The sequence below is a fragment of the Bubalus kerabau genome, chromosome 5 (assembly GCF_029407905.1).
Source record: "Bubalus kerabau isolate K-KA32 ecotype Philippines breed swamp buffalo chromosome 5, PCC_UOA_SB_1v2, whole genome shotgun sequence".
NCBI lineage: Eukaryota > Metazoa > Chordata > Mammalia > Artiodactyla > Bovidae > Bubalus > Bubalus kerabau.
In genome coordinates, this window is record NC_073628.1 from 40,756,101 (window position 1) to 40,782,866 (window position 26,766).

The window sequence follows — 26,766 nt, forward strand, 5'->3', positions numbered from 1 at the left end:
TTTTTTTTTTTTTTTAAATCCATTGTCTTTATTTATTTATTTTTGGCTACACTGGGTCTTCATTGTCTCTAGTTGTCTCAGCACACAGGTCTAGTTGCTCCATGGCATGTGGGCTCTTAGTTCTCTGACCAGGGTTGAACCCTCATCCCCTGCCTTAGAAGATGGAGTCTTAACCACTGGACCACCAGGGAAGTCCCAAATCCACATTATTGTGAGAAATTTCGGTTATTTCCAGGTTTGGGTTCTCTTAAGCAAAGTTGCAGTAATCACTTTAATGCACTTAATTTTTTTTCTTCAGATCATTTCACGTGTGGCTTTTGTACCTACCTCTATGTTACTTTTCAAAACATTGTCCCACATTTCTCTCTCTTTTTTTTTTAATTTTATTTTCTTTTTAAACTTTAGCCAAACATCGAAATGAATCCGCCACAGGTATACCCGTGCTCCCCATCCTGAATGTTTGCATCTTTGAGGTCCAACTTTCTTTTCCGGAAAGTAAGAAGAGCAGCAATGACTGCCCTATCCATCTCTCAAGTGTTGGAGTCAGGAGGTGCCGGGGGTGAAAGATCTTTTTTAAAGAGGAAGAGCTCTGTGCAGAGGCAGTTACAGCTTCAGTTCTTATCTAAGGTTGGTCTAAACCAAGTGCTTTAAAGTCCTTTTCATTATTCAGATAATGTCTACATATCTGCATGGTCTTCAAGATGATTTTCTTATTGATATTTGAGTGAAACACAGTGATACTGGGTCCTCACAATTAATACTCATTCTGAATATTAAACTGTTTCTACTCATCCTCCCTAAATCTATTTATGTTCTCACCATACGATGCAGATTTTGGAATAAAAATAAGAGATGCTCACACATAGCACATACCAGAGTGACTCCACTAAAAAGTAGGTGTCTCATAAGTGTTCCTTAAAAAAAAAAAAAGGGTTTCATAATAGAATATATTTGAAAGCTATGGTACTAATCAAAGTTAAATTAGTTCCTTGACTGGAAGACTTCACAGACTCCTAAACATGCTAAAGTTTGCTGAGACTCTACAAGAGAGGTGAGATACCAGTTGACTTATTTGACTATAGATCCTTTGTTTTTTATGTTTTTCTTAAATTTTACTTATTTACTTATGGCTGGGCTGGGTCTTCACCAATGCACGCGGGCTTTGTCTAGCTGCGGCAAATAGCAGCTACTCTCCAGCAGTGGCCCAAGGGCTTCTCAGGGCAGTGGATTCTTTTGTTGGGAGTACAGGCTCTAGGGCAACGGGCTTCATCACAGCTATGGGCCCGTGTGTCCCGGAACTCATGCTTAGGAGCCTGGTGGCACGTGGAATCCTCCCAGACCAGGGTTCAAACTTGTGTCTCCTGCATTGGCAGGCAGATTCTTAACCACTGCACCACCAGGGAAGTCCTGTAGATTCTTTTCATGTGACACAGGCATGAAACTGGTATTTTAAAACATACTGGGGTAACACTGATCTAAGGCAACCAAAGATGGATGTGACTTGCCCAAGATCAGTTAGGTAGAGTTAATGCTGGCTGCCAGGGGCTTCAATCTAGTGATATTATCTTTGAGTCCATTGCTTTTCCTTATTATTTCAATGCCTCATTTACCTTTCCTCTTGTCTACCAGCTTCCCTTCAAGCAAATGAAACAGACCTTCTTTCTGTAAAAGATCTCTTACTGACAGTTTTTTCTTCAAATGTCAAGCAAATCTTACAGAAAAAAGAGACTAATATAAATTTCAAATCACAATGTGACAAGGGGCTTTACTGATTAACAGTTGCTGTAGAGAAGACAATTAGATGACCCGAGTGTGTGTGTGTTGTGTGTGCTAAGTCTCTTCAGTTGTGGAGAACGGGCAAGGCGTAACTTTTCAAACAAACATGGAGGAGGAATTAGCATTCATCATTGAGTTTCCAAGGGAGGAAGACTGAATAAATGGAGAGATGTATCGGGAAACACATTTTGATTTTAAGTAAAATGACGGTTAGTATCTAATAGATAGCTCTGAGAACGCATTCAGTTCTCCGTCCTTAGAGAGTTCTAGCAGAGGTGAGGCACTCCTTCCCAGGATTGTGTTTCTGTGGTATTCTGATGCATCAGATGAGAGTTGGAAGAAGACAACATATAAGACAGAAACCTTTCAGTTCTGAGATACAAGAAATACTTAGGGGAAAAAGTACCCAATTTGCAGTTGAAGAATTGAAAGGTTTATTACTAATGATCCCCCCACTACCACCAAAAGATCCCTCTTACAGCAAGGTAGATGCTGGAAAACTTCCTGAATTAGGGTGATCTAGCCACAGAAGTCTAAAGAAGTTAATGGAGTTTCACTTTAGGTCATTTTACTTACAGAACTATGAATGAATTTTTCCTAAGAAGCGCGAGAAGGGAGTGGCACAAATTGTTTTAGAAAAAAAAACAATATCTATTTAGAGAAAAACAGTGTGGTACAGCTGGTAAATCACAAAATCTAAATTATTCACACTTCCTTTGGGGAAGATTAGGAGAGGAGAAAGAGAAGGAAGATATAAATGCAGTATTGTAAAGGGAAGAAGAGGTGGATACGAGTGACATAAGAAGAGAATTAATAAATTGGTTGAAGCAAGATAATTTGTCTTTTGGGGAGGTTTCTGTTATTATTTTTTTTTTTTTCCTGTATGCTCTCTCTCATGGTCATTTTTCTTTCAGAATTTTATAAAATGAATCATTTTCTTTTATTTCCAGATTCAGCTTGGCAGTTGCCTTGGAACTACTAATTAGGTTTTACTTATGTAAGAGGAGAGAGACCTATTATTGTTGAAGGTTCATTTTTTTTTAAAAAAACTATGCTTTAACATTCAAAACAGTTAAGGATTATGTCACAGTTCTTTTGGAAATCATTGTATCTACACTGAATCTCCAGAAAATGATAATGGGAAAATAGCTTGGTGCCTAGAAAATCCTTTGACAGAATTATCTAGACTTTGTGGGTTTTTTTTTATTGTTTTTAATAATTTGAATATAAAGCTAAAAATTTAAACAGAACTTCAAGATATCAGCACACTTCTAGCATGACATTGTAATAGCAGCAGTTGAAGAAATACAAGAAGAGGTCCAGAAGAGTTATCTACATCCAAATTCTTATAGAACAATGAGCCAAAGGTCAAATCAATCACTAACTATGACACATTGTGGGAGGGAATGGCAAACCGCTCCAGTGTTTTTGCTGCGAGAACGCCATAAACAGTATGAAAAGGCAAAAAGATATGATACCAGAAAATGAGCCCCCCTGGTCAGAAGGTATCCAATATGCTCCTCGGGAAAAGCAGAGGTCAATTACTAATAGCTCCACAAAGAATGAAGGGGCTGGGTCAAAGAGGAAATGACACTCAGTTGTGGATGTGTCTGGTGGTGAAAGTCAAGTCCAATGCTGTAAAGAACAGTATTGCATAGGAACCTGGAATGTTAGGTCCATGAATCAAGGTAAACTGGAAGTGGTCAAGCAGGAGGTGGCAAGAGTGAACTTTGCCATTTTAGGAATCAGTGAACTAAAATGGACAGGAAGGGAGGAATTTAATCCAGATGGCTATTATATCTGCTACTATGGGCAAGAATATTTTAGATGAAATGGAGTAGCCCTCAAAGTCAACAAGAGTCTAAAATACAGTACTTGGGTGCAATCTTAAAAATGACAGAACGATCTTGGTTCATTTCCAAAGCAAAGTATTCAACATCACAGATCCAAGACTATGTCCCAACCCCTGATGCCAAAGAAACTGAAGTTAAATGGTTCTATGAAGACCTACAAGACCTTCTAGAACTAACACCAAAAAAAAGATGTCCTTTTCATCATAGGGGATTGGAATTCAAAAGTAGGAAGTTAAGAGATACCTGGAGTAACAGGTAAGTTTGGCCTTGGTGTACAAAATGAAGCAGGGCAAAGCTAATAGAGTTTTCTCAAGAGAACACACCAGTCATAGCAAACATCCTCTTACAACAACATGAGAAGACTCTACACATGAACACCACCAGATGGTCAATACCAAAATCAGGTTGATTATATTCTTTGCAGCCAAAGAGGGAGAAGCTCTATACAGTCAGCAAAAACAAGACCGGGAGTTGATTGTGGCTCAGATCATGAACTCCTTATTGCAAAATTCAGACTTAAATTGAAGACAGTAGGGGACACCACCAGGCCATTCAGGTATGACCTAAATTAAATCCCTTATGATTATACAGTGGAAGTGAGAAATAGATTCAAGAGATTAGATCTGATAGACAGAGTGCCTGAAGAGCTATGGTCAGAGGTTCATGTCAGGAGGCATTGATCAAGACCATCCCCAAGAAAAAGAAATGCAAAAAGGCAAAATGGTTGTCTGAGGAGGGCTTACAAATAGCTGAGAAAAGAAGACAAGTAAAAAACAAAGGATAAAGGGAAAGATGTACCCAACTGAATGCAGAGTTCTAGAGAAGAGCAAGGAGAAGTAAGAAGGGCTTCTTAAATGAATGATTCAAAGAAGCAGAAGAAAGCAATAGAATGGGAAAGAATAGAGGTCTTTTCAAGAAAATTTGAGAGATCAAGGGAACATTTCATGCAAAGATATGCATGATAAAGGATAGAAATGGTATGGACCTAACAGAAGCAGAAGAGATTAAGAAGAGGTGGCAAGAAAACACAGAGAACTATACAAAAAAGTTCTTAATGATCCAGATAACCATAATGGTGTGGTCACTCACTCAGAGCCAGACATCTTGGCATGCAAAGTCAAGTGGGCCATAGGAAGCATTACTATGAACAAAGCTAGTGGATGTGATAGAATTCCAGCTGAGCTATTTCAAATCCTAAAACAGGATGCTGTTACAGTGCTGCACTCAATATATCAGCAAATTTGGAAAACAGCAGTGGCCACACGACTGGAAAAGTCAGTTTTCATTCCAATCCCAAAGAAGGGCAATGCCGATGAATGTTCAAACCACCACACAATTGCACTCATTTCACATGCTAGCAAAGTAAGGTTCAGAGTCCTTCAAGCCAGGCTTCAACAGTACATGAACTGAGAACTTCCAGAAGTACAAGATAGGTTTAGAAAAGGCAGAGGAACCAGAGATCAAACTGCCAACATTCATTGGATCATAAAGAAAGAAAAGGAATTCCAGAAAAGCATCTTCTTTTGCTCCATTGACTATGCTAAAGCCTTTGGGTGGATCACAACAAGCTGGAAAATTCTTAAAGACATGGGAATATAAGACCATGCAGGTTAAGAAGCAACAGTTAGAACTGGACATGGAACAATGGACTGGTTCCAAATTGGGAAAGGAGTACGACAAGGCTGAACATGTGAAATGCCAGGCTGGATGAATCACAAGCTGGAATCAAGATTTCTGGGATAAATATCAATAACTTTAGATATGCAGATGATATCACTCTAATGGGAGAAAGTGAAGAGGAACTAAAGAGCCTCTTGATGAGGGTGAAAAAGGAGAGTGAAAAATCTGGCTTAAAACTCAATATTCAAAAACTAAGATCATGGCATCCGGTCCCAGCACTTCATGGCAAATAGAAGGGGAAAAAGTGGAAGCAGTGACAGGTTTTACTTTGGGGTCTCCAAAATCACTGCCGACAGTGACTGCAGCCATGAAATTAAAGACACTTGCTCCTTGGAAAGAAAGCTATGACAAACCTAGAAAGTAGATTAAAAAGCAGAGACATCACTGTGCCAACAAAGCCCATATAGTCAAAGCTATGGTTTTTCCAGTAGTCATGTACAGATGTGAGATTTGGACCATAAAGAAGGCTGAGTGCCAAAGAATTGATGCTTTTGAATTGTGGTGCTGGAGTAGACACCTGAAGTCCACTGGACTGCAAGGAGATTAAACCAGTCAGTCCTAAAGGAAATCAACCATGAAAATTCAATGGAAGGACTGATGCTGAAACTGAAGCTTCAATATTTTGGCTACCTGATGTGAAGAATCAATTCATTTGAAAAGACCCTGATGCTGGGAAAGATCGAAGGCAAAAAGAGAAGAGGGCACAGAGGATGAGATGGTTAGTTAGCATTACTGACTCAACTGGACATGAATTTGAACAAACTCTGGGAGATAGTGAAAAACAGTGGAGCCTGGCAGGCTGCAGTCCATGGGGTTGCAAGAGGTGGACAAGACTTAATGACTGAACAACAACACATGTTACTCCTTCATTTTTCAACTCAGTACTATGTAGAATATGAATAGCACAGTTCATTCCATTTCTAAGTCAAGAAACAACAAACTTTGTCTTCTTGAGAGAAGTTGTAAGAGGGAGTTGCCTTATGTCCAAATAATACCTTTCTGTTTCAGAAGCAAAACATCATAGGTACCAACTTTCACACTGAAGGTAATAAAAAACAAGCAAACAAATTTGAGAACATCTGAAGAATGAAAATAGTAGGTCTGCTATATACCCCATGGCCTATAAATAACAGTATCTTTTTGTTGTTGTTCATTTGCTAAGTCATGCCCGACTCCCTGCAAACCCATGGACTGCAGCATACCAGGCTTCCCTGTCTTAAACTTAAAATTTGCTAAGAAGGTAGATCTTGTGTTATGTGTTCTTACTATTTACACACACAAAATAATAATAATAGGAAGAAGAAAAACTGTGGGAAGTGATGGATAATTTATAGCCTTGAAGGTGGTGATAGTTTCATCAGTATGTACTTATCTTCAAAGCCATGGAGTTGTATACATTAAATATGTACAGCTTTTTACAGTCAATCATACCTCTAAATTGCTTTAAAAAAAGAAAATATAATTGCAGTGACTTCAAGTGGTAAAGAAACCAAAAACTCTTAGTTGTGACTTTGACTAAAGTCATTAATGCTACATTTTTTTGCCCATTCAGTTTGACCACATTTTTTCTGCTGACAGAGTTCCTTCCTGAGTAGTGGCTATTGCCTGGGGCATGACAGGTGCTCAATCTATTACTTTTTAGATAAAGGAATGAATGAATGACGAAGGAAGGAAAGAATTGTGATACTGGAGAAGACTCTAGGAAGGAAGTCTTCCTTTCTCAAGACTTCCTTGAGAGTCTCTTTGACTGCAAGGAGATCAAAGGTAGGAAGGAAATAATTGACTAACAAATTCTAGGAAACACATGCAAAGATCACATTTGGTGGTTACAAGCATTTGAAATCCCATTCTATTGCTAACTCTATGACCATGGCCAAGCTAGCAAACCTCTCTATACCTCAGTTTCCCTCTGCTTATAAAAGAGGCTGTTGTGAAAAATATATGCTACTTACAGAAAAGCACTTTTAAGAGAACATGGAGCATAGTAAATGCCAAATAAATGCTAGTTATCAAGATTAGTATTAAGCTCTTATCCAGATAATTCAATACAAAAATCACTGACACCTATGAAATTAAGCCAGTGAGACTACAACCTGTCTAGAGTCCAGGGATGTGGGCACAATGAACTTTGAAGTTCAACCTCCAAAGCTTGCACATGTCTTAGAAATTACTATTCTGTTGAAATGGTATAGGTTGATCCTTCCTAAATACTACTCATGAAAGTATTGGAGACACTGGCTCCCTGTGATAAAGACTCAAGATCCTGGTTTACAAGGGTAGACATATCACTAGATATCCTTCTTGAGAGTTATCTTTTATTGATTTTCAGTATATTATTATCCTGTAGACAATATAAAACAGCAAATGGAGATGAAACAGTTTTATTACATGCAACACCCCCAGTATACTGCTTATAATTGCCTACATTTTGCTTTGCCTGCATGTGTGCGCTAAGTTGCTTCAGTCATGTATGACTCTTTGTGACCCTATGGACTGTAGCCTGCCAGGCTCCTCTATCCATGGGATTCTCCAGGAAAGAATACTGGAATGGGTTTCCATTTTTTTCCTCCAGGGTATCTTCCTGACCCAGGGATCGAACTCATGTCTCCTGCGTTGGCAGGCAGGTTCTTTACCCCTAGCGCCCCCTGGGAAGCCCAGGAGTTTATTATATAACTCCATGGCTCAGAAAGGGTGGTTGTGTGTTGATGTCAACCACTGTCTAAGACTCCTAAAGCCTGCAAGCAGCTGACAAATAAAACAGTAATAAATCTGTCTGAAAGGAGAAGAGGAAGGATCCATTTATACATGTGACAGAACTCAAATTATGAAACCTTGGAAGTCAAGGACTCTGTCTATGCTGGTTGAACAAAGGAACACAGTGCCATAGAAATGTGCATATCAATAAAGCAGATAGCATTACTCCCTTTGCTATGCAAAGCCCACCTCTTTACCAGTCTGGATTAACTAGTCTCTCTGGCTGATAGGAGCTGGATTATATTGGAAGAACAACATATAATCTCTGTGCCTATGGAAACTGGTGAAAACTTAGATTTCTGCTCTTAAAATATCAGCCAATCAGATCCAATTATACCTGTGCTTCTGATATCTCTTACAACAAAATCTGCTCTCTCTTCTTTTCTATTTTTACCAAGGTGACTGCTATGGACTGAATTGTGCTTTCTCCTCCCAAATTCTTATGTTGAAGTTCTAACACCCAACCTGACTGTATATGGAAGTAGGGTCTTTAAGAGGTAATAAATTGGGCTTCCCTGATGGCTCAGATGGTAAAGAATCCACCTGCAATGCAGGAGCCCTGGGATTGATCCCTGGGTTAGGAAGATCCATTGGAGAAGGGAATGGCAAGCCACTCTAGTAATCTTGCCTGGGAAATCCTATGGACAGAGAAGCCTGGTGGGCTACAGTCCATAAGGTCACAAAAAGTCGGACACAACTGAGCGACTAAGCACAGTACAAGGTTATTAATGAGATGACTTGAGGGTGGAGATGTAATCTAATAGGACACATGACCTTATGAGAAGAGATCTCTCAGGTGAGCACAGAGAAAAGGCCATGGGAGGAAGCAGCAGGAAGACACTTGTCTGCAAGCCAAGAAGAGAGACCCCACCAGAAACTGGATGGGCCAGAACTTTGCTCTTAAATTTCCCTGCTTCCAAAACTGTGAGAAAATAAAATGTGTGTTGTTTAAGTCACCTAGACTATAGTCTCCTGTAAAGGCAGCCTAAAATGACTACGACAGTCATACCCTGGAAAATAAGAGCTTTATAAACATACACACGGTCCTGCTTGGGTCACACTCACCATTAGTAGCCTGTCTCCTACTTGCAACCTTCCATCTTTCTGTGCAGCTCCTCCATCAATAATTTTAGTGACATAAATGCTATTGTCTCCAGGAATGTGCTGGTTTCCCACACCTCCTGCGATACTGAAGCCTAAACCTACAGAAAAGGAACAGAAAAACAAAAGCCTTGTATTGGTTTAAGAAAGTGCTATTAGTCACACTTGAACAGTCAAAAAAAAATTAAGCTTTCATTTGTTACAATAGTAATAAATAACAATAAATTCTACTCCAATCAACTTTGCTCTTTAAATATTTGAAAGCTTGCTGATTAATGCTAATAAAGCAGAACCCAAGTGTAGTCCTGCCCACGTTTAGCCTATGGGCTCATCGTTGTTGATGCTGTTGTTATTCTAGCATAGCAAACAGAAGTACTGCCAATCATTTGGGTAGAGACCTAGATATTTTTGACATTTCAAAATGAAAAGTTTAGCCATTTGAACAGTTGACCAATTCTGAGATAAAGAGCCATGAGGAAGATACATTGGATATCAGTGTAATAATTTCAGAGAGAAGATAAGGATTTGTTCATTGCTTGCCCTTCATGTTTCCTTCTCTGGGCACCTTGTCATCTTTTCAGACTTCCTGGCACTTCCTGTTATTAGCTTGTAGTTAACAAAGAATGAACACAAATGAATTATCCCTGCACACAGTCTAAAGAATAAAGAGATTATATACTTTGACTATATTATTTTTATAGCAAATCATGAAATATCAAATCATTTTTAAACATGGAAATTATCCATTTGGAGAGAAGAATTTTACACTGCTATGGCATATAAATTTCTTCCAGTTTTATTGATATATAATTGACACAGTACTATATAAGATTAAGGTATATAGAATGATGATCTGATTTATATACATCATGAAATGACTGTCATAATAAGTTCAGTGAACATCCATCATATATAGATACAAAATGAAAGAAACAGAAGCAAATTTTTCCTTGTGATGAGAATCCTTAGGATTTCCTCTCTTAACTTTCTTATCTAACATACAGCAGTGTTAATTATGTTACCTATTACACCCCTAGTATTATTTATCTTATAAATGAAAATTTGTACCTTTGTGCCTTCATCTAACTGCCCCTTCTCCTCACCCCTCAACTCTTGGTAATCACAAGCTTGTTCTCTTCTACGATTGAGTTTGCTTGTTTTTGAAGTATAATTGACCTACACCACTATGCTAGCTCCTGTTTACAACATAGTGATTAGATATTTCTATGCATTTCAAAATAATCACCATAGTAAGTCTAGTTACAATATGTCACTGTACAAAAATATTACATACTTACTGACTATACTCCTCACATTGTGCATTTCACAATCATGACTCATTTATTTTGCAGGTGAAAGTTTGTACCTCTTAATCTTCCTCACCTATTTCCTCCCCACCCATCCACTTTTCTCTCCTCTGGCAACCACTTTTTTGTGATCTATATTTAGAGCTCTGTTTCCATTTTGCTATGTTTGTTCATTTGTTTTAGTTTTTAGATTTCACGCGTAAGTGAAATTATACAGTATCTGTCTTTCTCTGTCTGACTTATTTCACTTAGCATAATATCCTCTAGGTCTATCCATGTTGTCACAAATTTTAATTTATATTAAACTATGGAATGACAACAAGAGTTATTAAAAATTCATTATGAGGCCATTTTAAAAGAATAACTGATGGACTCTTTAAAAGCATAAGAACAAAAAACCTTCTCAGAATATGAATACATATTCAGTACAATACTTGTAGCCTATATTTTTATTGTATTTGAAAATTATTATAATTAACATGCAATTACTCAGAAAGGAAGATATAAATAAAAACTTCTATTACTAAAGACAGAAAATCTCTGTAACTTATTTGTCTTAAGCAATTACTACCCCTCCTCCAGTTTTAAAATATCACACACTTGTTTTATGAGGAAATAATCATAAAAACTTTTGGCACTTAATATAACAATAAAAAATACTCCATTTCACTATCCTTGTATTGAATAAATATTGAACTGGGCTATATGCTGTTCTTAAGATAGCATAAATAATTAGTTAATGGAAAAATAATGGCATGGTAAATTATAAGGTAACACCTCTGGAATGATATTTCCAGTGAAATGATTTTTTTATTAAATTAACTATAATAGTTAACAATAAAAGAAAAATGGATTTAAATTGATAGGCACTTAAAGTAAGTGTTATTTAATTTCCTACTAGAGAGGTGACTATTCTTTATTGATGTTTTGACATTGTATAGCTCTATAAATGCATTTCTTTGCCTCATATTTAAAGAATTTGTATATCAAGTGAAAGATGACCAAGAATAAATAAAATGTCCCCCACTGGCATTTTCTATGAAATTGAAAATATATATCAGCTCATATTTTCCAAAACTGTTACTTCATATTTATATATGATTATAGGGAAGTTTAAAAAACATACCAATATTTACAAAAGCTTCATAGCCACATGCTAGGATCAATCTGCTGCATTTACAATAGTACAAAAGTCATTCCAAACTGTGGACAAAAGGTTAAAGAAAACCCAGGGACTCTGATCCACATCTACCATGCCAACAGTAAATGCCACATCCGGTCTGAGTTACAGAAGAGCTAAGAAAACAAATTACCACCGCAAACAAGGATAAGTCCAACAAAGGGAATAACTATGGAGTTGACATTTGAAGTTGAAGATTTTACCAAGACAATGAAATCACTATGGATACTGTAGACATAAATATATCAGCTAAAAAGGAAATAACTTTTTCCCTCTAAGATTAGACTTAAGTAGACTAAGTAGACTCATCTTAACTGGTGATTTTGCTTATGATGAAGTAAAGTAATTTTAGTAAGAGCTAGAGAACTGCTCTAAAGGTACAGAACTAAACATTTTCCCTGATTTCTCTTACTTAGATGGGACATGGCTATATTTAAAAATAATCAATATTTGCTCAACATTCAACCATTCAATTTAACATGTAAGTTAAATGTATAGCTTATGTCTATATCCAGAAGACAAGGTTATTTACAGGCAGAAGTATCCCTGTGTGTTATAAAATAGAATCTGGTCCTGTCTATCCATCCATCCATTCACTTATTCATTCATTCACTCACTCACATATCCATTCATTCAACAAGCATCTCCTGAGTGCATACCATGCATTGTAAAACCAGCTGCTATTAACTGCAGCCAACATAAATGTAAAAAAATGGATTGATCAGAAACACTATAGAAATAACGATCCATGAGTTCATAAAAGTAAGCGTGGTTGAACCTGGCTGAAGCAATGCTCTAAACTTAGCTGATGGTACTGATTTTTGGAAGGCTGCTCTGTGAAGACATGTGTGGGCTAGTCCCACCGAGCAATAAATCCAAATTCAAATCATGAGTTTGGAGGCATTGGCTTCCTTACACACACTCTGCTAAAATAGGGGTAGTTTGTCTACTTTATAGGACCATTGTCTCTCTTCATGTGCTCATACTTCATTCCTTCAATCCACTCTAGACACACTGACGGCCTTGACATTTCTAGAACACACCAGACACCCTTCCATCTCAAGGTATTTGCTCTAGCTGTTACTGTTGCCTGGAACACTCTGCCTTCAGGGCATTGTAAAAATTTCAGTTTCTCTGGAAGCCTGACTTTGACCCGTCTGTTTAATAACTGTCCCCTAACAATCCACCCCACCTCCTTATCCTACTCTATTCTCAATGTCCCTTAGCGCTTACCACCTTGTAATATACTAGATAAATCATCTATATATTTTTATTTTTTTATTGTCCATCTTCTTGGTGAAAATATAAACTCCGGATGACAGGGATTTTTAACGGTTTCATGCTATGCAGTAGAACAAGGGTAGGTACTTAGTTACCTCTTAAATACACACTAAATGAAAGAATGGATAAGCAAATCAATAGAAGAGCACAAGGAAAGCCACCTGTCTCTGAGAAAGATTCCCCTTAAAGAGGAAGCTGGCGGCTTTGAAGAGAGGGGGACAGCTGAGAAAGCGGGTGTCCTCAGCTAGATTTGATAACTGTATGGGGTTATCAGACAGTTATGATATGTTGCCGCACGTGTAGTCTGGTTACCTCCCCATCTTAGTCTACACAGGGTTTATGGCAACCACTGGGGAGGCAAGAGGGTAACAGCAGAGGCAGCCTCGAGTCTTGACCATTCCGTCCACTGACTGTGTGAACTGCAGTCCCAACCTCCTAATCTGTAACAGGGGAAAAAGTATATCTATGCTCTAGAGTAATTGGCACATAAGAGTGATTCTGTTTTTCAAAATTTCTTTTAAAAATATTTACACAGTTTTGAAAGGTTACATTCCATTTACAGTTATTACAAAACAGATTCTTTTAAAAAATATTTATTTATTTATTTGGCCATGTTGGTCTTAGGTGCGGCAGATGGGATCTTCCGCTGCGGCGTGAGGACTTCTCTCCAGTTGTGGCTCATGAGCTTAGCCGCCACAAGGCATGTGGGATCTTAGCTCCCCAGCCAGAGATCGAACCTGTGTCCCCCACATTGGAAGGCAGATTCTTTTAACACTGGACCACCAGGGAAGTCGCACAAAATAGATTCTTGATAAATAAAAATTCTCTGCTTCAGTAAGCTCTCAAGTTGTTTGGAAAAACGAATACCTAAGCATCTTGACATAACTGAACTGGTTAGGATAAGTTCTATCATGGTACTATGATATGTAGGACAGAGGGGACCATGACTGACTTCTAGAAGAGCAGGAGAAATCAGCAAAGATTTAGCAATCAGGCTGGGTCTTCAATATTGAGTTTGAATTGATAAAAGAGAATGCATTTTTCAAACCAATACATCCAGACTGACTCAGTGACTAAAGAGTCAGCTGCCCTGACTTAGATCACAAAATGTTCATAAAATCCCAGCTCCCCTGTGCTGGAAATTGAGACAGAAATGCCTAGCAAACACTCAAAACCTATATTATGGTAAGGCAGATAAGCTAGAGTGGTCCCTAACAAGATAAATACAATGACTACTATAAAGATTTGATTAAGGAACACTGAATTCTAAGTGACCAATTTAGAGAATCGCTTACAGCACTGAAAAGATGTGTCCATGATAAACAAATAGCCCCGGATCATCAGGAGATAGCAAACGAATCAATTATGAAATAAACTCAGTGACAAGAGTTGGTAGGTCTCATCCTAAAAACTGAGCCTAGCACTATTGACTATGAAATGTTTGGCTCTTAAGGATAATATTAAACAAGCCTGGACATGTGTCAGTATTAAAGAAAGTGGACATAAAATGAATATGAAAATCACAAAGGAAGTAAAATCAGTGAATGTTTTAGTACTCTGGCAAAGGGAGAAAGCAAGTGAAATCTAAACACCTAATTCTCCAAATTAAAAACGGATCCATTTGACAAACATGTGATGTGCAAATAATTTCGGGATTACTTCCAGTGCATAAAAGCTGGGTTCCTCTTTGCATATTGCCCGCATATCCCCAAATTGTATATCCTCAGGTCAACTTCAGGGATGCAGGCACAGGGAATGGATTATCTACATGCTGTATACAGCCTTCAACTTAACCTTTCCCAATGCAGTCTTTTCCTCCTCCTGTGAAAAAAAGGACATGAAGAATCCCACTGCACCCTTTCCCCTTGTCTGACTGTGCTGAGGAGCAGGTGTCAGTGAGAGAGGGAAGCCTGGAGGAGGAAGCCTTGGGAGCACAGACTGATACTGCGTGGGAGAAGCTTAGAATAAACCCCCCAAAGCTTGTAAGAGTCATGTGATTACAAAGTAGCCACGCAGTCTTTTTTGGACAGTACAGTAGGAATTATTGGCAGGCATGAGTAAGGAAGGGATAGGGCCGAGGCTCTGAGTGCAGGGCCCACAATTGTCCAGGGGGCCATGATTAGGGATGTGTTGATATTTGACCCCACAGCCATCTGAGATGAGCTGCTTTTCTGCCACTGCGTTTTCAAATTCATCCGTGTCAAATGGCTCAGTAGTAAAGAGTCCGCCTGCCAACGCAGGAAACACAGATCAACCCCTGATCCTGGGAGATCCCATATGTGGCAGAGTGACTGGGCCCAGGGCCACAACTATCAAGCCTGTGCTCTGGAGCCCCAGAGTGGCAAGTACTGAAGCCCGTGCACCCGAGAGCCCCCGCTCTGCAACAAGAGAAGCCGCTGCAGTAAGAAGCCCAGTCACCGCACCTAGACAAAAGCCCACACAGCAACGAAGACCAAGCACACTCAAAAATGTATAAATAAAATTGCAAAGAAAAAAAAAAGAAATAAAATACCTTAGTAAGTCCTCACTTCTCAGAGATGCGGATCTTCTGGTGGCCAGGGAACATGAACTTGGCCCTGGGGAAGGCCTCAGTTACATGTTCCTTGCTCTGCATCGTGGTGAGGATGGACATTGTAACTTGGCTCCTATGGATCCTGACCACTGTGCCCTGGGCCTTTCCAAAAGCATGGCGCATATGTGTCTGGAGACCATCAGCTCCGGCACAGGGCAATAGTCTTTATGGGCGTAAAGAGCTATGTCCCATGACGTCTTATGATCACTCAATAACTTGGCTCAACTTCATTTTATATGACTTTATCAGGTGGACTCTCTGAGGCATCTCCAAAACTTTAGCATTATTATATTAAGCTGACTGCTTCTGTCATAGTTTATCTAGGATCTGCAACATAAGGTGTTTAGCGGTTTACAAAACAACAACAAAACCAAATCTATAGTGGTATTCTGTACACTCTGACTATGTGATTTTATTAAAGGAAATACAGAATCCAGCCTAAAGCCTCACAGGCCTTGTTTGGGAAAACTTCTGAACGTGCATGCATTTCAGTGGACAAATGAAACAAAAAACTTTACCTGTGGGTCTAGTCTACACAGATAACAGACGATTTTACATCTCTCCTTTAGAAAAAAAAAAAAATCTTTGCTTAAAAAAATACCAGAATGCGCTTTTCATTTTGAGAGAATAATTTATCTCATTGGGTGTTATAGGTATGATTATTAAAGAGCAAAGCTGTATTTTCTTACTCTCTGGATTCTTCCTGGCATCAAAAGACAAAGTTTGGAACTGAAAGAAGGGTTCTATTTTAAATTCCTACAGCACCAGCTAGGTAGGCTCAAACCTACTTAAGGGTCTCTCACAGAGCACGCAATTAACTCACCACAGTCAACGTTCCAAACTTTTCTTCTATGGACCTCAAAATACCTACTCATACTTTCAGCCTAAAATCAGGCCTATTTTATTATGAAAAGTCTCCATGTCTATACCTACCGTTTCTCAAAGCAATGAGCAACATTCTTGCTTGCAAACCTAAATCTTCTCCTTCACCCATAATTTTATTCATTATTCTTTTTTTTCCTCTCTAGAATATTCAGTCTCTTACCATCAATGCTTTTATTCTCTTCCAGCTTTGACCATACTTCTGTCCTACCTAAAAAGACCTTCTCTTCAACTTACTGCAGCCTCTTTTACTGAAAGAGCTGGAGTTTCTAAACAGGGATCTTTACTTACTAACTTCATTTCTGTATCACATATAGTTTTCTCAGACTCTTCCATGTGACTCCATACAATACAGTCTATTCACATGGCAGTGGCTAGAGGCTGAATTATGTCTTTTCTAAAAACAGACTGAAGTCCTAAGTCTTGTTAGCTGTGAGTGGTGTTAGTTACTCCGTTGTGTCTCTTTGTGTCCCCACGGACTGTAGCCCGCCAGGTTCCTCTGTCCATGGAATTCTCCAGGCAAGAATACTGGAGTGGGGAGCCACTCCCTTCTCTAGAGGATCTTCCTGACACAGGGATCAAACTGAGGTCTCCTACATTGCAGAAGGATCCTTTACCATCTAAGCTACCAGGGAAGCATTACCTGTGAATGTGACTTTATTTGGAACCAGGGTTTTGGCAGATGGAATCAACTTAAGATGAAGTTATACTGGATGTGAGAGTTGGACTATAAAGAAAGTTGAGCACTGAAGAATTGATGCTTTTGAACTGTGGTGTTGGAGAAGACTCTTGAGAGTCCCTTGGACTGTAAGGAGATGCAATCAGTCCATCCTAAAGGAAATCAGCCCTGAATATTCTTAGGAAGGACTGATGTTGAAACTGAAACTCCAATACTTTGTCCATCTGAAGTGAAGAACTGATTCATTTGAAAAGACTCTGATGCTAGGAAAGATTGAAGGTGGGAGGAGAAGGGACGACGGAGGATGAGATGGTTGGATGGCATCACCGACACAATGGACATGAGTTTGAGTAAGCTCTGGGAGTTGGTGATGGACAGGGAAACCTGGCGTGCTGCAGTCCATGGGGTTGCAAAGAGTCGGACATGACTGAGCCACTGAACTGAATTGATACTGGATTAGTGTGAGCCCCAATCTAATGATTAGTGTCTTTATTAGAAGAGGAAATTTGAACCCAGAAACACACAGAGAAGAATGCACATGATGACAGAGACAGAGAGCAGGATGATACACCTCTAAGTCAAGAAATGCCAAGGCCTGCCAGCTACTACCAAAACCAGAGGAGAAACATGAACCAAACTCTCCCTCACAGCCCTCCAGGAGGAATCAATCAGGTTGACATCTTGATCCCAGACCTGCAGGCTCTAGAACTATTAAGAGAATAAATTTATGTTGTTTCAAGCGACCTAATTTATGATCATTTGTTAAGCTGTGTTGTTATTGCTTAGTTACTAAGTCATGTCCGGCTCTTTTGTGACCCCATGGACTGTAGCCATCCAGGCTCCTCTGTCCATGGGATTTCCCAGGCAAGAATACTAGAGTAGATTGCCATTTCCTTCTCCAGGGGATCTTCCCAGTCCAGGAATTGAACCTGCATCTCCTGCATTGGCAGTTGGATTCTTGACCATTGAGACACCAGGGAAGCCCATTTGTTAAAGTAGCACCAGGAAATTAACATAGCTTCTAATTCATACAGTTTAAGTAGTGCTAAGTACGTCTACCTCTTTCCTTTCCTTTATTTGCTTATTTAAAAAAAATTATTTATTTTTAAATTTTTAATTAAGTTTTAAATTGAAGGATAATTGCTTCACAGAAATTTTGTTGGTTTCTGCCAAATATCAATGTGAATCAACCATTGGTATACATATATCAACCTCTCTCTAATGAAATCATATATATACACACACAAGCCTGGGCATTTATCAACATAGCCACAGTAATTGAAACTATGAAAATGAATTCCCTACAAGAAAGAGATTATAGAGAGAATAGGATTCTGTGGTGTGTGCCTTGAGGAATAACTATTATTTGAGAGAAGTGAATTTGGCCTGTATCCCCAGTTTCTGATACAGCATATATGGCATGGGCTCCCAAATTTGCATTTCTAATAGGCCCTCACAGGATGCTAATGCTAGTGGTATGAGGACTGCATTGTGAGAAACACTGTTTCAGAGCAATAACATAAAGACAAATAAAATGAAGTGAGAAGCAGTAAAAGAAATAAGGGAAGAAACAAGGTAGTATAATATGATGAGCATAGCAATATAAAAGTAATCAGTATTTGCTCTATGTAATGCAGAAAGAACAAGGGCCTATCAGGAATTTCCAAATGTTTGGAAGAAAATTCTGGATGACTGGGTGGGTTCCTTGCCTGCGGGAACTGCCTAGTTTGTAGTTACTTCATTCATTCCCAATAGGAGAGGATGGCATGAAATGTGTGTGTATATGTACGTGCATGCCTGCGTGCTAAGTCGCTTCAGTTGTGTCTGATATTTTGCAACTCTACGAACTGTTAGCCCGCCAGACTCTGTCCATGGGATTCTCCAAACAAGAATTCTGGAGTCAACTGCCATGCCCTCCTCCAGGGGATCTTTCTGACCCAGGGATGGAACTTAATTTTCAAGACCACTCAAGTCTTGGCCAACTCTAAGTTGTTAATTTCTAAGTTGGACCAGAGTAGCATCAATTATCTGTATCAGCCTTTCACTTCTATTTGTTGGGTTGGTCAAAAAGTTCAGTTATGTTTTCCCATAAGATGTTACAGAAAAACCTGAACAAACTTTTTGGCCAATCCAATAAATAGAATGAGATAACTCATTCAACAAACACTTACTGGTAACTACTCATGTGCCAAGGACAGCCGAATATACACTGTGGTTATATCAGTGACTTAGAGTTTATGGTTCTTTTCTAATGGAAGGTAAGACAAGAGGCAATGAAAATCCGGTGAGGGAAGTGTTGCTAGGAGAGGAACAGGAACTGTGGGAGCATATAGGTGGGCTGACTATTTTGGCTTGGGGAGGGGTGTCAGAGAAGGCTATCTGTAGGTCCTGATATCTGATCTGAGACCTAGATGAAAATAAGCCAGGAAAAAGAGAGTGGGGAGTGACCATCCCTACAGAAGGAAACATGCATTCAAACACCCAGAGTGGGGAGATAGCATGGCTCATCTGAGAAACTTACTTGAGAAATAGTTGATGTGAAAGCAACGGGTAATCTTAGGTAGAATATAGGCTGTCAGAGGAGAAGAACCATATTCCTTGTACTCACTGATGTGTAGCCCCTGATACTGTGCCTGGAGCATCCCATGGACAGAGGAGCCTGGCTGGCTAGAGTCCGTGGGGTCACAAGGAGTTGGACATGACTGAGCAATTAACACATACACACACACAGTGCATGATAGTTTGGGATAAATGAATGAATGGAGAGAGGAGGACTCTTTCTCCACTGAGCTAGAAGGGGCGGAGAAAAGGATGGCATAGATTTAATCTTTAATTAAGATTAAATTGATTAAAGATTAAAGATTAAAATGACTGGATAACGGCAGTGCACTAAGTAGTTGTCATCTCCAATTTACTCCGATAACAAGAAAGTGTGGTCATGGGCCAAGACGAGAGAAGTGGTGAAGTCAGAGATTTAAAGAAAGTACAGAAATTTGGAAAATACATATTAAGGAAGATAGAAGAAATAACTGATTAGAAAAAGGCAGAAAAGTCGCAAGGAACTGTTGATTGTCTAGTTAGGGTTTGTGACTATGAATAAATAATAGGACTATTCTAGTAATTTTTTTTTTTCCCTTCAGCAATTCTCAGTGGTCTAGTAGTATAAGCATAGAAAGTGCAAGCAGTTAGATTAAATCACTTTTGAAATTAGTCTTTTGTGTGTGTTGATCTTCTCTCTTCAACTAAATCCTGATCCTGGAAAGTAGAGACTGCATAAAAATAGACCATATCATGCACACTGCTGGCACATGCTGATTGTTTAGTAAATACTGGCAGGATGAGCTAATGATTGAATCATTCAAAGACCAAGTGATCACAAGGCATAGGTATACTTCTGAATATCAAGCATCCCACATTAACAGATATGTGTATATTTTAGCTGACTGCTTTAGCTTCAGAGAAAAACTGACCCCAATAATCCATATTGAGCACTTTTAATATGCCAACTCTTGCCTTGTGTGTTTGGGAATTAATGAAGTGTCTATTGTATCTAAAGAAACAATAGAGATTAGCAATGAGAGACATATTTACTCTCTATTAAACCCAAGAATAAGCAGCACTCCCTTGCCTTCATCTTTACAAATGAAACAACCTGCTCTGATCACAGCTCACTGCTCACAGGGGGAGTATGACAACGTGTGCTCAGATGTTCTCTTACTGGCTTACCCTCTATTGTACTTGAAATGAAACATCCTCCAAGTTTCCAGCATGAAAAATACATGAGAGGCACTGCCTCTACCTATTAACCAGGTCTGTCTGCATGTTTCTTCCAGGTGAATTCTAGTTGCCAATTAAAGCAAGGTCATTAACATTGATTCTGAAAACTACCCAGACTGTTTGGAGGCATCCAGATCCCGACACACACAGTCACCACAAAACAGCAGATTACTTGAGAGATATAACTCATCTGTTGAAGTTTGATGGGAATATCTCAGTTGGTGGGGTTATTGCTGGGGAAAGCAGACAAGAAAGTCTGAAGGGTATCTGGATGGGTTTTGATCAATTTCCATATACAAAGGCTCTTATCCAGTAACACCTCTTCTGCAAAGTCCTTCCTAATGACCATCCCTTTAAATTAAAAATAATCTGTCTTCGTGACCACATAAAACACTATTTCTCTTTCTCACTTTTAATGTTACATCATTTCCTACATTGAATTAGCTATTTATAGGAAAGGTTGATACTTAAAACATTTAGTAGCTGCTATATATAGCATGAACACCAGCCAACCAGAACGGACAACTGCCATAAACATACCACAACTATGGTATGTACCACCTAACTGTCAGCTCTGCTGTAGAAAAGTTTAATTACCACCCCCCATATCGGACAATAGCATTTTAAAGATAAAGGGAACAGTAACTCTTTATTTATGTTCCCTGGAAGCATTATGGATAAAGTAGATACCCGAAAAACTAATTTTTAAAATTAATGAATTAAATAAAGATGGCTGAATCCTTTTACCGTAATTTACTTTAATGAACCTTGAAGGAAAGGGCTCAGGCTGCTAAAATAATGGTAGTGAGTTACTTCATTCATGCATTCTTTAAAAAATATTTAAGTTCCAGGCTATATCCGTTTTTTAGGGCTGCTGGAATGAAGTGCCACAAACAGGGTGACTTAAACAATAGCAATTTATTGTCTGACCATTCTGGAGGCTGGAAGTCCAGATCAAGGCATCAGCAGGTGTGGTTTCTTCCTAGTGCTTGGAAGGAAAATCTGCTTCATGCCTCACTCCTAGCTTCTGGTGTTTTGCTGACCATCTTTGGCATTCCTTGGCGTATAGTGCATCACTCCCATCTCTGCCTTCATCTTCACATGACATTCTCCCTGTGTGTATGTCTGTGTTCGACTTTCTTTTTTTCATAAGGATACCAATTATATCATTAATAGATTAAGGCCAACCATACCATCTCATCTTAATCTTGAACATCAGCAAATTTCCTATTTTCAATTTCAGTCACACCCACAGGTCCTGGGAGTTAAGACCTCAACATCTTTTGTGGGGACACAATTCAACTCATAACACTGGCACAGGGAAACATACATACGAATAGGTCACACTTGCTGTCCTCAAGGAACTTATAGACCATGGTGGAAGAAATGAGAAACAGAGCATGCAGAAGCAAGTGCTTTTGAAAAAGGCAGATAGCAGGGTTAGAGGAAACTTCTCGGAGACAATGACAGCTGAGCTGAGCCCTGTTGAATGGCTAGACGAGAGACAGTGAGGAACTCTAAGCATCTCTGAGAGGAGCCAAAAGTTTCAGGCTGAACTGTTGTTACTATGAGGGTGAATGCTGGTTTCAGGCACAGAATATCTCGATTGAGGTCAGGTGGAGAGAGCCATCTATTCTACTAGGCAGGACTACATTCACAGGAAGCAGTTACAGAAGAAAGAGACCTCTGCCCTAATTCTCAAGAAGTATCTTGAGCATGAAGTCTCTTAGGATAAATTGTTAGGGAACACACGGACTGAAACCACCTGCTCTGGCCAGCCAAGATAGTAGCCACTTGCATGAGTTATCGTAAACAGGATGTCCTGGTAAAGAATGCAAAACTAATACGCTAACACCAACTGGAAGAATCCAGAAAGGTCAAAAGGAAAGAGGAGACTCCAGCCCATATGTTCTACCAACATCCCAGAATCATTTTCACTGGAATCTTCTTGGAGTGAGGGAGTAGTTTGTAGAAAGGTGATAAAGCCTTGATCATTATGGTCAAAGAATGGGGTTAGGAGGAAATACTGAGAACTGAAGTGGAAAAACAGAGGCTGTGAAGGTCCAGTGGTGATACATTAAGGAATTTGGACCCTATATTAGTGACAATGGGAAGCCTCTGAAGCATCTTAAGCAAGGAAATGACGTGATATGATTTGACAACTCCCAATTATCCTCGTTAGTGTTTTGTTTAAACAATACATTAAATTATATTCTGTGGGGAGTGATGGTCTATTTTTTCCTTCCCACATTTTTCGTCTTTCTTCTTCACTATATTCAGTTATCACTTATTAAAACTCACTTGGGGAAACTTTTTAATCTCTCAATTCCATGTTCATGATTTTGTTAGAAATATTTGCTTTTCCTGGTTCCTCCCCCTTCTCTCTTCTCTGTTTATCATAGCTTACTCATAAAAACCAAACTTTGAAATATAAAATATAACATCAAGAGACATTTGCAATCTGCTAAGAATCTAAGAGCTAACCCTAAATTCATAAATTCATTTATAAGCATACTGTAATTCACCAAAGAGTTCAAACGGGCATTTTCAGCAGATGTCTGACTTCATTACTTCCTGATGGGGAAGCAATCACCACTTAATCATCCCTATGGGGCTCTTTGTGAAAGAGATAATTGGAAAGTCTGGATTTATCTTGGGTACTGGGATAAAGTGAGAGTTATGTAATTGAAATAATTATACAAGTACCTCTTTTTGCAAGGACATTTTGCTCTCTATGAAACAATGGAAGACTTACTCATTATGGCTCAGATTTATGAAGTCACTAACCTGTATTTCTAGTATTTATCTTCTGATTTCAGACATGCTAAAGAAGATGTTTGAAATCATTGGGTACAAGAGACTCCCTTACTGCATTACTGTATGAGGAGTGCTGCTGCTGCTGCTAAGTCACTTCAGTCGTGTTCGACTCTGTGCGACCCCAGAGATGGCAGCCACCAGGCTCCCCCGTCCCTGGGATTCTCCAGGCAAGAACGCTGGAGTGGGTTGCCATTTCCTTCTCCAATGCATCAAAGTGAAAAATGAAAGTGAAGTTGCTCAGTTGTGTCGGACTCCTAGAGACCCCATGAACTGCAGCCTACCAGGCTCCTCCGTCCATGGAATTTTCCAGGCAAGAGTACTGGAGTGGGGTGGCATTACCTTCTCCGTGAGGAGTGCTAGTATCTTCAATTATACATCAACAGCACCTTTGCTTTGACATAAAATCTATTTCAATGGGGCTAAAATTATTTCATATAAATTCTTAAAATTTTTACAACAACCTATTCTATGTTGCATATCTAGTGGCATAAGGCATGCATCATGTGTCTTTGGCTTCAATCTTATACTTTCACCTAAACAGATTTAATTGTCACAAAGAAATCCTGGTATTTGAATCTCTTTAAGGATTACTTAACAAACTTGAGAAGGAACAACAAAGCAGTAAATGTCACATCTTGATTTCAAACAATACCATAAAGATACAATAGTTAAAACAGTACGGTACTGGCATAAAAAAGAGACAGATCAATGGAACAGAAAGGAGAGCACAGAAATAAACACAAGCATATATAGTCAACTAATGTGACAAGGAATCCAAGAGTACTCAATGGACAAAAGTCAGTCTCTTCAATAAACAATGCTGGCAAATTTGGATGTCCATGTGCAAAAGAGTAAAAGTAGATTCCTATTTCATACCACTCACAAAAATTAACTTGAAATGGGTTAAGTATCATAGGACCTGAAATAATGAAACTCCCAAGAGAAAATTTAGGGAAAAAACTTCCTTGATATGAGTCTTGGCAATACATTTTTGGATATGACATTTAAAGCTTAAGGAACAAAATGAAGAATAAAAAAGTGGGATTACATCAAACTAAAAATCTTCCATACAGCAAAAGAAATGATCGACGGATTAAAAAGATAATCTACAGAATAGGAAAAATATTTACAAGCCATATATCTGATAAGGAGTTACTATATATTTTGTATAGTATACAAATAACCCATATAAAGAACTCACACAACTCAACAGTTAAAAATAAAAACAAAACAAAAAACAAACTATAAAGTACAATTCAATTAAAAACTGGACAAAAGATCAGAATAGAGAGTTTCCAAGCAGTTAGATGAATAGCCAACAGGTACATGAAAAGATGCTCACATCACTAGTCATTAAGGAAATGCAAGTGAAAACCACAGTGAGATATATGAGAGATCACCTCATACTGGTTAGAAAAGCCACCGTCAAAAAGAGAAGAGAAAAATGCCAGCAAGGATGTGAAAAAAACGGAACTCTGCACTCTTGGTGGAATTGAAAAATATATAAAGGTTACAGTTATACCATTGTGAACTTGTTTAGTCACTATGAAAAACAGCACAAAGAATTCTCAAAATATTAAAAATAGAACTATCACATGGGAAATTCCATAGCAGTCTAGTGGTTGGGACTCCACGCTTCCACTGCAAGGACCCCAGATACATACAAAGAAAACAAAAACAGTAACTAGAAAGGGTATATGCACCCCCATGTTCATAGCAGCATTATTTACAACAGCCAAGAAACAAACTAAATGTTCATGACAGATGAATAGATAAAGAAGTTGTGGTATATATGTACACAATGGAATATTTTTCAGCCATATGAAATTAAGTTCTGCGATTTGTGATAACATGGATAAATATTGATGGAATTATGCCAAGTAAGAGAGAGAGAGACAGATACTCTATGATCTTACTTATATGTAGAAACTAAGAACAACAAAATCAATAACAAACTCACAGAAAAACAGATCACATTTGTTGTTACCAGGGGTGGGGAGCAGGGGGAGGAGGAATTGGAAGAAGATGGTCAAAAGGTACAAATTTCCAGTTACATAAGTAACTACTGGAGATGTAACGATAACTATAGCTAACATTGCTCTATGATATATGTGAAAGTGGTTAACAGTAAATCCTAAGAGTTCTCTTCATAAGGAAATTTTTTTCTTCTTTTTATTGTGTCTATTTGAAATGATGGATACTAACTAAACTTACTGAGATAATCATTTCACAATTTATGTAAATCAAACTATTATTGCTATACACCTTAAATTTGTATAGTTGATATATGTCAACTATATCGCAATAAAACAGGGAAAAAAAGCTATGCCATAATTTACATGATTAAATGGGGCTTCCCAGGTGGTTCAGTGGTAAAGAATCTGCCTGCCAATGCAAGAGATCCAAGAGACGCTGGCTTGATCCCTGAGTTGGGAAGATCTCCTGGAGGAGGAAATGGCAATGCACTCCAGTATTCTTGCCTGGAAAATCCCATGGACAGAGGATCCTGGTGTGCTATAGTCCATGGGGTCATGAAGGTTAGACATGACTGAGCAGCCACACATGATAAAATAATATATGGACTTTTGGAGTAAATTGCTCCAAATAATGGACCTTTGGAGAAACACCTCTCAATAGGTCTATTTCCTAATATGTAGTTGACTCATTGGAAAAGACTCTGATGCTGGGAGGGATTGGGGGCAGAAGGAGAAGGGGACGATAGAGGATGAGATGGCTGGATGGCATCACTGACTCGATGGACGTTAGTTTGAATGAACTCTGGGAGTTGGTGATGGACAGGGAGGCCTGGTGTGCTGCGATTCATGGGGTCGCAAAGAGTAGGACATGACTGAGCGACTGAACTAAACTGAACTAAGCTGAAGATGGATATTACAATATATGCCAGCTTACTGTGTGATGCCGTAAGAAGTGTACTGCCATAAAACCTTGGTTCTAGCATTGAAAATCTATGTGACTTTGTAAAAAGTTGTTTTGCTTTTCTCAGCATCAGTTTTATCAGGAGGATAAAGCTACCTTACAATAACACAGTAATAATTATGATAATATACAAGAAGGAACAACATTGTATTGAGAACTCGTATTCAAAG

The 26,766-nt window shown here is 38.7% G+C and overlaps 1 protein-coding gene across 10 annotated transcripts in view; it reads right to left on the reverse strand.

Moving 5' to 3' along the window:
* Positions 1 to 26,766, reverse strand: part of DLG2 (discs large MAGUK scaffold protein 2) — a 1,420,652-nt gene that overhangs the window by 617,606 nt on the left and 776,280 nt on the right. For all 10 annotated transcript variants that reach the window (XM_055581486.1, XM_055581487.1, XM_055581493.1 and 7 more), the window contains one exon: positions 9,129 to 9,265. In XM_055581486.1, coding sequence (XP_055437461.1) covers positions 9,129 to 9,265 — 137 coding nt within the window. The remainder of the gene's footprint in view (positions 1 to 9,128; positions 9,266 to 26,766) is intronic.